This window comes from Magallana gigas, chromosome 3 (genome assembly GCF_963853765.1).
Source record: "Magallana gigas chromosome 3, xbMagGiga1.1, whole genome shotgun sequence".
Lineage (NCBI taxonomy): Eukaryota > Metazoa > Mollusca > Bivalvia > Ostreida > Ostreidae > Magallana > Magallana gigas.
The window spans coordinates 46,187,246-46,199,849 of record NC_088855.1 but is presented as its reverse complement, the minus strand read 5'-3'; the positions used below and the strand labels follow the sequence as shown (position 1 = coordinate 46,199,849).

Below are 12,604 nucleotides of genomic sequence, written 5' to 3'. Positions count from 1 at the left end.
AGAGAACTGACCTACAGCAAAGACTTATTCACATCACGTTATTAAGTTTAGACATAACGTCATAAACTTATGACATCAAGTTATAAAGGTTTGACATAATAAAACGATATATTTAAACCATGTTATAAAGTGTTGATAAAATGTAAAAATGCATTGATATCATGTAATAAAATGTTGACATAATGTAAGGATAGAATCGCGATACGTACTGCGGTGTTGATATAATGTAAGGATATATTGATATCATGTAATAAAATGTTGACATAATGTAAGGATACATTCGCCCCATGTAATACAGTGTCGAAATAATGTCATGATGTATTGACCTTTGGTTGTACAATGTTGGCATAACGTAAGGGTGATTTTACATCACAACATAAAAAGTTGACATAATGTAAAGACATGTTTACTTCACCTAACGTCCTTTTGACATCACGTAATAACGATTTGACCTAGCGTAAAGATATATTCACACCACGTAATGGACTTTGACATAATGTAATGGTAATTTGACATAATGTACCTATAGTCTAATGCTATAAGGCAGCCATGGCGTTCCATACATGTACATTTATCGATTGCTGTGTCATTAGTTTTAGAGTGGGATTTATATCACTGTTGGTTAGAAAAGTCATATCACACTATTTACAATAAATTGTGTCATTTTTGCTTTAGGGTAACTCTGAAAGACTTTCATAGACTTTAGAAAAATATTGTTTGAAAAAAATGGTTTTATGTGTCTAAAAATGAATGAATGATATGTACTTGCCCAATATAGGTATTTGCTCTGGGTCAGAAGAATCGGGCCACGGCTACAACCAACATGAATGAACATTCCTCCCGGTCCCACGCTCTGCTTACAGTGCAGGTGCTTGGTGTCAACAAGACAACGAATGTCAGAACTATGGGTAAATTTCTTCTCTTTAAAACTTAAACTTTGAAATATGTATTAACATGCAATATACTGATGCATGTATTATGCCTGCTGACTTTTAGGAAAACTTAACCTAGTGGACTTGGCAGGGTCTGAGCGAGTCAGTAAGTCTGGTGCAGATGGAACTCGACTCAAGGAGGCCCAGAACATCAACAAATCGCTGTCCTGTTTAGGGGACGTAATCCATGCTCTGCGGAGTAAACAGAGCCATGTTCCCTATAGGAACTCCAAACTCACCTACCTACTGCAGGACTCGCTGGGTAAGAGAAATTAAAAATGCTAGTTAAATATACATGTATCAGAGAAAATTTAAGACCTTTTGAAAAATAATTTACTGTTTTGTTTTGTGTAGGTGGTGACAGCAAAACCTTGATGATTGTGCAGATTGCTCCAGTGGAGAAAAACCTGGGAGAATCTGTGTGCAGTTTGAATTTTGCGCAACGTGTTCGAACCGTAGAACTGGGTCAGGCAAGCAGACAAGTGGTTCAAACAGGAGATGAGGTACGCTCACAGAAACAAAGCTCACAAATATAGAATCTCTGTCCTCTTTCTCTATGAACTGCAGCTGATATAAGCCAGGGATTCTGTCACTTGCTTCAGAGAGCTTTGTTGGTATACAATGCAAAGTCATAGTAGTTGGAATGATGCATGAAGTTCTATTAAGTTATCTGAAACTCTTTTGTGATATGTCAGACCATATCATTTGCACTTTATCTTTTGCTCTGTGTATGAGATTCATTTTTACAATTTTTAAACACAAATCATCTCTAACATACAAAAACACTTTCCACAGAAATCTTTGTTCAAAATTCAACATCCTTGAGGTGATCTCTCTCATCCTTTGTCTCTCTTTTCACCTATGAAAAATTAAAAATCTCATCTGTTGGTAATTTACCTGGTACATGTATATGCGCTAACCACTTTCTTAACTAGCAGGCAAATAATTTGTATATGCATGCAATTGTTAATATGTACTAGAAGTTACTCATTTGGGTTTGGGTTAAATACCTCACTTTGCACATGTGATACTTTTACAGAATTTACGTACTAAAGGATTTAAGAACAGTCCATAATGGTGAGAATATAAGTAAAGTGTGGCATGTCGCTATTTCTTATAGTGTCAACTGTTGCTTAGTTTTGCATGCTTAATAGCTAGGTGTACATTGGTGATGGTGCATGAAGTATTTTAGATTGTTTTTATGAACAGAAACATTCATTTTTTTGTTTCTTTTTCCTTATTTAAGATTTTTATTTAGAGAGAAGTTCAGTAGACGCTCTTTTAGTAGATTAGTTTAGTAGATGTTCTTATACAGTACATATACTACCATAGTTTTAGTCTTAGCTAATGCTTTTCATTTTGCATTTATAAACAGCTCATTTTTAGAATTTTTGTTTAAACAATATATGCTTATTTTTCAGTGTGTTTATTTATTCTTTAATTTTGCCTTTGTATTGGTATTTAAACTTGCTATTTTAGTTTTCTAGTAAAAGTTGTATAACCAAACTGTATGTTAATTTCCTTGTATTACCAGACTGTATGTTAATTTCCTTGTATTACCAGACTGTATGTTTATTTCCTTGTATTACCAGACAAATGGAGTCTCACCAAGCACCCCCAACAAGGCCCCCTCTACCCCCACCCGGTCTGTGAGTATGAACACCCCCACTGGACGACAGCACACCCCCATCATCATGAACAGGACCCCTGGCAGTTCTAACAAAGGCTCATCTCTCCGCTACCCAAGGAGACCTGACAAATAGCCACTGCTGATCAAGTTATAATTGTGACTGGAGACTCTGTTAAAGGGGCATAACTCTGTATGCTAACTAGTAAATATGTTGTGCAGTGTTCTACATAACTTTCATACAGCATATAGTGGTTATGTCCCTTTCAGCGTACATGATCTCATCAAATTCCTGCAATTTTATACCTCGGTGATATTTTTTTTAGTGCTGGCAATATCATTCCTGTTTTTAATGATGAATGTATATGGGTATTTTTACATTTCTTTTTTCCTCTTTGATAGTTATTTTTTTCATAATCCACCAGTAAGATCTAAGATTTGTTTTTACAGAAGTGGGTGCTTTAGTTTGATAATGAGATAGAATTGTGTTCTTTTGATAAGGTTCAAGTATCCCACTGCTAAATGATGTATGAACTACATTATGGGAGTACAAAGGAATAAGACTTAAAGAGCAAGGTGGTGTTACTCTAGTATGTATTTTTGTGATTGTTGAAGATGATACAATTACAATGTAGTGATCACTTTTCTTACTTGTAGATTGTTTATGGATTGTAGTATTGTCAAAGATTCGGGTTTTTAAACAACATTTTAAAACCAATCTTCACTCTTTTCTTTTTATTTAAATTCATAAAGGAGTGTGCAATAAATTCCTAATTACTTTCGATCGTAACAACATTCTGGTCATAGATATGCAAAATCTGAGGGGAAAAAAAATGGATGTATCAATTTTATTTTGTCAATGATGAAATTAACTTCTTGTTTTTAAATTCATACGTGCATTTATTTTTTGGATTTCAATTTTCTACCTAATTTTAAAGAGAATTTCAGTGTACAATGTAAATACAATGTATGAAAGTACATGTATACGGTGCATGTAAGGAGAAAGCAAAATGACTTTTGCAAAAACATCAATGACATGATGAATTTGTAAACTAGCAATAATAAAACCTGTATTAACTGGGGTTTTTTCTCCAAATTTCTATAACAATTTATTTTTAAGTATCCTGTTTCCTAAACTTGTTTAGTGTAAAAATAGGTTCCTTATTTTATCAATTCTATCAAAGCCAGAGTAAAGCGTTTTAGTTTAGAGCATTTCATTTGAGTAGTCTTCCTTACTGGTTTGAATTGCAATCCAAATTATGCCTAGATTCATAAAAGTTTTACTTTCATAAATGTAAAATGATTTGAATTGTAAATGATGTGTTTTTCTAGTCCCATAATCATTTTATTTTGTTTTGACATTTTTCTTGTGATTGAAAAGTGCCTTGATGGTAGATTAGTAATGTAAAACTGATATTGCTTGTATCGTATCAGTATGGTACAAAAATTATATCATAAATCAGTGATATAAATACAAATATATCACCCGTTGTGATATCTGAAGTGATACATTTAATTTGTGTGATATTTTTTCATTTAAACCTTGAAATCTTGTTAAAGAAATTAATTGCATGCCTTGGATACTGCTTCGATACTAAATTTTGCATTTAATTGTAATGTGTATACTGTGTAGCCTTAATACACTACCTGTAGAACCAATTGAATGCATTTGATTCTTGTGTTCCTTACCATCCACTGTGCTTGTCCTGTAATTATTTTTCACTATGAACTGTTGTCATAAAAGATAGCACCTTTGCAAAATGAAAGCTATTGAAGACAATGACTGTGGACTGAAGATTCATGATTTAATTAATGCATCTTATAGTCTGTGCAATGTGCCAAAGATTTGCAGAATTCATAAACTTCTGTCAATACTCATTTCTTTACTGTTAAAACTATCTTTGGTTGTTTATTGTCCTTTCAGCATTTACATGTAATGGCACACTAGATGCCAAAGTAGGGTCTGACTGCAGTTTTTCATATAAAACTTAATAGTAAAATTCTGTACAGGGCTTTCATTTCATTGAGTTCTGGTGGATCTGACTTTAAATTGTTCTCTATGGTGTATGAGCAGGGAAAGCATATTGTTGGACCTGCATATTTCAAATAACTTACGATATTGAACCTCTGTAAATTTCAAATTATGAAATTCCTTTGATGATTTTTTTAGTTGCAAATGATTCATTTTGGATCAGATTGTTTTGTGCATGTGAAGACATCTTTATGTTCATCTGCAGAGCGAAGGAATTTTTTGCTCTACATCTTTCTTTATAATCACTTCTGTTTCGTTTATAATATATCTCCTTAAACATATGGAGGTGATTAAATAAATTTTTCAAAAAAAAAATTACCTTCGCAAATTTGTTTATTTTCATTACATGATGCAGAGGGAACCTTGGTACTTATCAACTGTGCTCAGCATTAAGCTCAGGATTTCGCGACTTTCTTTGAATACTTCCAGACCATGTCTGAAGTAGAATTATACTGGAGTAAGTCAGATATGGAATTCATCTTACATAGATAGGATCTTTAAAGATCAAAGGGAGGAAAAGTAGATGAAATAAATGCCTCTGTAAAAATCAAAGCATCAGTTTAGGTTATTATAAATGGAAAAAACAGCAACTTGTGCAAGAATCTGTTTCTTGATTGTTTTATTGTGAAAGGCAATTACAGGTACGGTGATGAAGGGAATGCTCAGAATCCGCAGTAAACTCCAGTACCTTTTTATTACTGATAACTACAGAAAACCTAATTATTTTTATGTGTTGGTTTATAGGTATCAAATTATACTTATTACATATGATGTATCAGGTAGGCTTTTCCCAATTCATTTCGGTGACCTGCAATCAATATTGACTAATATTTACATTTTTCAGTGTAACAGTCTTTGTTTGTGATAACACTATGACTCGATTTTGTATTTATAGTCTAATCAATTCAAATGATGTATTGTTTGGGCGCAGGTGGGGTTTGCATATTTAAAAGAATGAAAATCACATTAATATGTCAATATTCTAATACATGTATTGAATCGTACAATTGCCAAAAATAAGGAATCATTCTTTGAATATTATGAGGTGATAATACTGTAAAAGCACATATTTTCGTTGGGTCAAAATTTTGTCATTTTTTAACCGAATAAAATTTCGTTGGCATTTAATTTTGTCAGATCATAATCTCTTTGTATTCATAAATATTTGGGTTAAAAATTTATCATGGATTTAATTTCTTTAATTTATACTCCCAACGAAAATAACGAAATTATATCCTCACCGAATATTTCTGCTTCTACAGTAGGTTGGAGTGCCATCAAATCTATCATAAAGCCCTTTTGTGCTTTATTGGAGATTGACCATGCCCCTACCAAATATATCACCTTATTTCTTAAATCAAAGTTTATTTTCATTTTTGAAAATGCAATCTATTCAAACCAATATTTTAACTTGTAGAACAAGAATTTCACGTCCTTACCTTTGAATGACCTTGTTGGTCTTGATGTAGAATGTTTTACACTAAAATACTCTGGTTTCTTCAATATGCAATGAACACCAACATTTTCTGGATTTTTCTTTTTGAGTTGATCCACGAAATCAAACAATGTGTAACAACAAATTTCCCTATAATAGGACTAAAATTGTTCACAGATTTACTTATCCTGAAAACTAAATTTTACTATATCAATTAAGAAAAAAAAATACCCACAACTATAATATAAGAAACAAATTGACTACTGTTAATCTGAATAAATGAAAATGACAGAGAGGTTACAGCAAGGACATAGATATACTAACAATTAGTATAGAACCATACTGTGATATTTATGGGCAAATCATAAAAACCTTTCCATTTTGGGTTTTTTTTCTTACAATGAATCAGCAGCTACCAGTATATATATATACATAGCATGATTAATTTTCAGGTTTTTAGAATTGAACTTGTCGTACGTTACAGATTAAAGTTGTATCACAATTACATTGTGTTAGATTTGATACTAATGCGTATTGTTTTACACAGTTAAGTGTTGAACCATACGTAATGAGAAACTAGAGTGAACGTCTTTTCTGTTTACCAGATTTACGTACATTTTGAGTGCAAATAAATCTGAAATGCTAGCACCTTGAATTATTCTAAGACATGTTCCACTGCATGAAAGGACTATTATTGATTGCAGATGGTGATATTTGGTCTATATTATACTGCAATTACCCCACCTTAGGTTTTCTGTTACCATTTGAAATGCCTTTCTTCCTTAAGTTCTATATGAGAAGGCCATTCCACATCTAGACATTGTCAAGAATGAAAAGTAGCCCTTTTCTGTTAATTATGATGGAATATGGTAGACATATTCAAAATGGATCATTTCTGGTGGCTCTTTTTTCATAATTGTGAGGTTTAACTGGCAACTGGTATCTTGTTTTCATCAATACCTGTCAAGTAGAAAAATAGCCAAGCAAGATTATTCAATCTTGCTCTCTTTAACATTGTGACAGCAACACAACATGCATTCTAGCTTTATTAATGGGAATCCATTGCAAATTGGCGAAATCCTTACACAGAACTGAGCAGATAACATCACGTGTCATTAGGGGTCAGTGGCTTCGTGGCCTCAATTTCTTTGTTTCTTCTTGTTTACCTCCCCTATGACCAGACGTCTGAACAACAAGTGATTCAGCACTATATATATACTGTATTAGGATTTCAAAATTCCTCCATGGCTTTATATACCAGTAATATTATGTAATATTTAAAAAAAGGTCATCAATAGACTCAAATTGCAGTTCCAATGGATACATTTTGGAAGTACTGTCAATGAACAGAATTGAATTGGTAAAGTAATCAAATTGTGGGGGGTGGAAAGTAAAATCAAAGTACTGAAGAACTGACGGGAGTTGATTTTGTCGATGTTTATTTATTTTAAAATCAATGATATGTTATTTTGCATGACAAGTACATGTATACGTAGTTTCTAATTTGAATTACGCATATTTTTATAATATGAATTTTTGAACTTTTTCGACTAGAATGTCGAGAAACCTCCACATGAATCATGTTAAATAATATTTAAAGATCAAATTAATTCAATCAAACTATGTATCACTGGTAAAAATATTTCTCGAAAATTGTATGGATCCAAGCAATATTGAACTCTAGTCTCGTTCAACCAAACGTTCGGCTGACACCGTAAATCTCCGACAAGGGTTTACAGAGACAGCCGAGCGTCGAGTTGAACGAGACTATATTGAACTCTGGCGTAGGAATACATACGACTACAAAAAATATTTAAATTGTTCGTACCATTTAAAATCTGACTATTTTTAAGGTATTTGTAAATAAGTTTCCTTGAAAAACAATGCTTTAGCCTATATTACATCGGATTCATCAATTATTTTCAAGAACTAAGTCTTGTCAGGAGCAATGATTTGTGCTGAGGTCCAAACACTGTTTCACTTTTGGTTTGTCCGAGTGACTGCATAGGAGAGTTGATTAAAAATCAACTCCCAAAAACCAAAACATTTTTTCCCCACATGCTCAAACCCCTGCAGTTGTTATGAGTTTCACAAATCTGGTAAACAAACCTTCTTCCCTATAAAATTTTTGTGTACATGTACTTGCTGGGTTAGCTGCTAGATGACCAAAATTAGAGCAAAATATTTTTGTTCATCACAACCCCATAACTCAGTTTGTCTGTTAAGATATACATTTGGGGGGGGATTACAATGTAGGAAGATGAACTACATCCTGTGTATTGATAAAATTTTAAGCTTTATGCTCCCACACTCAAGATATTTCAGTTGTTTGTTGCAATAACTAAGAAAAAATAACATGTAAATATTTCTATGTTTTATTGTCATTTTACAACAGTCTGTATACCCCTTTAAAACATTTACAGTATGTAAGAAATAGGACCTGGCAACTTGTTGCAAATACTTGCTGTCAATGTCCATTGAATATATTGTCATATTCTGTTTGAGCAGCAATTACAATGGTTACTGCCATGTACCTAAGACAATTTTATGGACCACATTATAAAATAATAAAACGAAAACAGGTTCTAAAACTGTACAATGAAATTATTATGTTGTAGTCATAAAGGGAAATAACTCATGACTGTTGGGTGATATCATTATTCATTAACACTTACAACCTTGATGTTTTATAGACTACACAAAGTAAAATTGAAAAATAATCCTGTGGTAAACAAATAACAACACTGAACAGAACACAAGTTAAAAAAAATGGACAAGCAAGCCTTCATCTTCCATTACAAAAACAACAAATAAATAAAAGTTTGAATGTAAATGCTAAAAAAGCCATTTTCCACATGGGATAAAAAGGTCAAAGAAGAGCAATAACATATATATGATTTAAATAAATGATTGTCTTGTCGAACTGACCAGATCCTTTATGCAAAAGTCTAATGCTGTGTGTATAGATAAACACAAATAAATTAAAGGCTGTAGCTTGAAATATCCAAATAAACAGAAATTGGACCTAAATAATACATGTAAGAGAAAAATATCATTAGTGAATCAACCTTGCATGCATAAAATGTAAAACATGAGTTCCAAAACAAAACCAAGACCAAAATCATACAAGAAATGTACAAGATTGTTTTGTTAAAAAGCGTTTGGTCATATTGATGAAAACTTTTTGTGCAATAATGCAACTAGGAGAGATAAAAGCATAACAAAAAAGGATAAAACTGTAGAATATTATTTACCATACTTCAGTCGAAACTTACATAGCTAAAAGAATCAATGACAATATCAGATATATTTCACAAAAATTGTTAAAAACTGTTATCTCTTGTGCACCTGCGTTGAAAGAGTAATTTAATCAATAAAAAGTTACTTTTATCTCTTTTTATCCTAATCCTATGGATTTCATAAGGTTTCTGTCTCACAGAAGGGCACATAACATAAAGTTATAAGGATAGCATTACCGGTAATAAATACGATCAATAAATAGCTAAAATTGTTAAAATTGTTAAACTTGGGACGATAAAAAGGAAATACACCTTCATGAGACATGTTTGTACAGGTAAAAATGTAAATGGGTAAATTGTCATGAATATTAATTACTACAAAATATTGAAACTCTGGATTTGGAGCAAGAACTTGTATAATGCCAAGATCTCCTTTTTAGGCCAAACAGTAAGTTGAAAACTAATGTTTTCTTGCTAACCTTTGTATGCATTCACTCCAATTTCAAAAGCTGACACATGTTTAAAATAAGTGCCAGGATATAAAAAAAGGTATCATGTTTGAAAAGCTCTACAAATACCGGTAGTTATTACACAAGCATGTAATCTCATAAAAACATTGGAGGAAGAAGGGCACCCAGTCGTATGCCCCTCTACTGATAATAATTATTATATCAAATATTGTTCATACAATGTAGTTTTAAGGATTTCTTAATCTGTTGTAAACTAAATGTAAGTAGTTACCTTGTATCAGAAGGGTATTTAAAGACATTATATTTGAATCGCAATAGAAAAAAATGCAATAAAAATTCTACAGAAAGTGCAAGATATATCAAAAGTTTTCAAAAATAAAATTCTTTAAAGGGAAAGTACTGTATAATAAAAATTATCATAGTCATTGACATCTGCACAAACAACAGTCATAACAGCTAGACAGTATTTATTCCCATGAATAAAGAGAGATTTTGTTCACAAGGTACATTTATGACACTTGGACTGAACACACTACATCATATTCATTGTAAACAAATGATACAATCATTGTCAATGAAACATCAATCTCCTGAGATCATTATATTTCTGTCATTTTTGGGAGACTTCTACTTCTACAACTACAACCTTCAGAGATAATCTACAATATGTGACAAAAGTTTCATTGCAATATTTCACATTCAAACATTTACACTTTCCACAACAGTCTTTAATTTAAATATTAAGTCATCATCAAAACAAAACCATCCTCCTCCACGACAATATCCATGTAGCACTGTATTCACATCCTTTCTGCCATATCTGCATTTACTCCCACAATGCATGTACTTTTTTCCCAGAATTCCATCTTGCAGCTTCTCTAATACTATAGGTTGATGGGTAGAGCAATCTTTTCAGTGCCTTGTGAGTAAGTGACACTGGTACTATTATTAGATCGCGTGGACTTTCCCGAGCGGGAACTTGTCGGGGTGTAGGACCGGTGGTGGGAGGGGGGCTGTGAATGAGAGTGAGACTGTGAGGAATATGCACTTCCTGAATTGTGAGTGTTAGCTATTAAAGCATCACGAGTATAAGCAGCGGTGTATAGCGCTGAACCATGCTGATTTGCAGGGTGGTAAACGGGTTGCATGGGAAAGTAGCCCTGATGCGAGTGTGGATAATCGCTATATTCCCGACTAGGAGGATATGAAGAATTACAAGTGCTTTGACCTACAAAGAAAAGGCAAAATATTCAAAGCTGAGTTAGTATTCACAACAATGCCAAACTGAGAGATATTTCTCATTGCATGAATTTAAACAGATAACACAAGTCATGGCCAAACTGGTATACATGTACTCGGAAGAAATACCATCTTAACGACTAATCTATCTAGTTTTACATACAAAAGCCATGCAGATTTGAAAAATTGTAAGCTCCAACCATGTAACAACATGACAACAGACAATGGAAATTTAGATTTAATAGAAAGCGAAAAAAAAACCAAAACATTTTCTATGACATAAAGCTTGGCAGAGCATTATCAAGAAACTAGGTTGCACTGACTGACTTCCTTTCGCCATTCAGACTGATATTGTGCTCAATTATGAGAATTTGCTCAAAATGCAAACATTATGTGGACACTTGAACATGCATTTACAAATAATGAATTTCATATATTAAGGAGTCTAAAGTACTATAGATACAATAAAACATCAGCTCTGGGGGCTTGCTGTTTAAACAGACATGTTCGTATGTCATAACGCATTGCACTGTTTCATTACATTGCATTCAATTCGAGAAATATCCTAAAAACGCTGTCTCACGTAACTATTTCAAATTAAGTTGGAGGTATTAAATTTAACAATATTACTCTGCAAGATCACTATTAACATTTGTGTCATGCCTAGTCCCCCAAAACTTGACACTTTGTTAATTAATGAGATTAGATTTCTGGATGGATGGGGGCCCCTTCGGCTATTATCATTTTTAACTTAAATTTAACACAATTGGATACTTCCTATGCAATCGTTACTTTTTTTTGAAGAGAAACTAGAAACCTATATTGAAACCAGCCTATGAATAATATAAATAGAAGAGAGGTCAGACTGAACTATCTTATAGCTAACAATAATTCAATCCAGCTCCTAGATCGGCTGTTGAGCTACTCTGTACTAACCATATGTCAGAAGGCTCCATGTTACCTCACAAAAACCCATATCAATATTAAAGGACATCTTTTGATTTTCATTTTTTTTAAATCTCCAGTCCTTAATCAGCTAATCCAAACCCTAATCTCTTGAATTTAGCAACAACTGGGTATTTTCTTTTGTCAAAAGTGACACGTACTTATTTATCATTTTGAAGCTTTTAAACATAAAACTCTCTGAACCCAATACCCCAAGCAAGTGAAAGATTCAAGAAATCTGCCAAAGCTCAACTCCATAAGATATTAAGATTTATTTGGGATCTAGAAAATTTCTCCTCAACATTTTATCAATAAACATTTTTTTGATTTGTAACAGCTTTTGACCACTACTTCTATTTGCCTATCACTGCAAACAATTCTGGCTGCCCCTTCCTTACTCTGGCTAATGAAAACCAATTTTTCCTCCCTCTGTACAAAATGAGCTCCAGGTATTGCTGATCAATAGAAATTTTGCCAAAAATCTTAATTCTGATTTATCTCCACTTGTTAAATTCTACAAGTACTTTATATATTTAATCTATAATACGTACCCCTTTATAATTCATCTAAAAATTGGACAACAGTTTTGTTTTTGGTGTCCTTATTTTATATCTTTAAAATTAATTGCATATTTATTTTAATTACATTTTATTTCAAAATATTGTTATATTGTACAAGCAATTTT

General features: G+C 32.6%; 2 protein-coding genes across 13 annotated transcripts in view; one reads left to right on the top strand and one right to left on the bottom strand.

The window, feature by feature from the left end:
• The window catches only part of LOC105349227 (kinesin-like protein KIFC3), a 31,449-nt gene extending 26,543 nt beyond the window's left edge, over window positions 1–4,906 (top strand). For 11 of the 12 annotated variants that reach the window (XM_066080012.1, XM_066080013.1, XM_066080014.1 and 8 more), the window contains 4 exons: window positions 779–908; window positions 997–1,194; window positions 1,287–1,435; window positions 2,525–4,906. In XM_066080012.1, coding sequence (XP_065936084.1) covers window positions 779–908; window positions 997–1,194; window positions 1,287–1,435; window positions 2,525–2,695 — 648 coding nt within the window. In that variant the 3' untranslated portion in view covers window positions 2,696–4,906. Of the gene's footprint in view, window positions 1–778; window positions 909–996; window positions 1,195–1,286; window positions 1,436–1,971; window positions 2,010–2,524 lie in introns of all 12 variants that reach the window. The other variant, XM_066080020.1, reaches the window with a different exon arrangement.
• A 3,479-nt stretch (window positions 4,907–8,385) lies between these two features.
• LOC105349229 (uncharacterized) overlaps window positions 8,386–12,604 on the bottom strand; it is a 28,034-nt gene continuing 23,815 nt past the window's right edge. Inside the window, exon 7 of the mRNA XM_020062708.3 lies at window positions 8,386–10,963. Within this exon, the coding sequence (XP_019918267.3) occupies window positions 10,620–10,963 (344 nt within the window). The 3' untranslated portion in view covers window positions 8,386–10,619. The remainder of the gene's footprint in view (window positions 10,964–12,604) is intronic.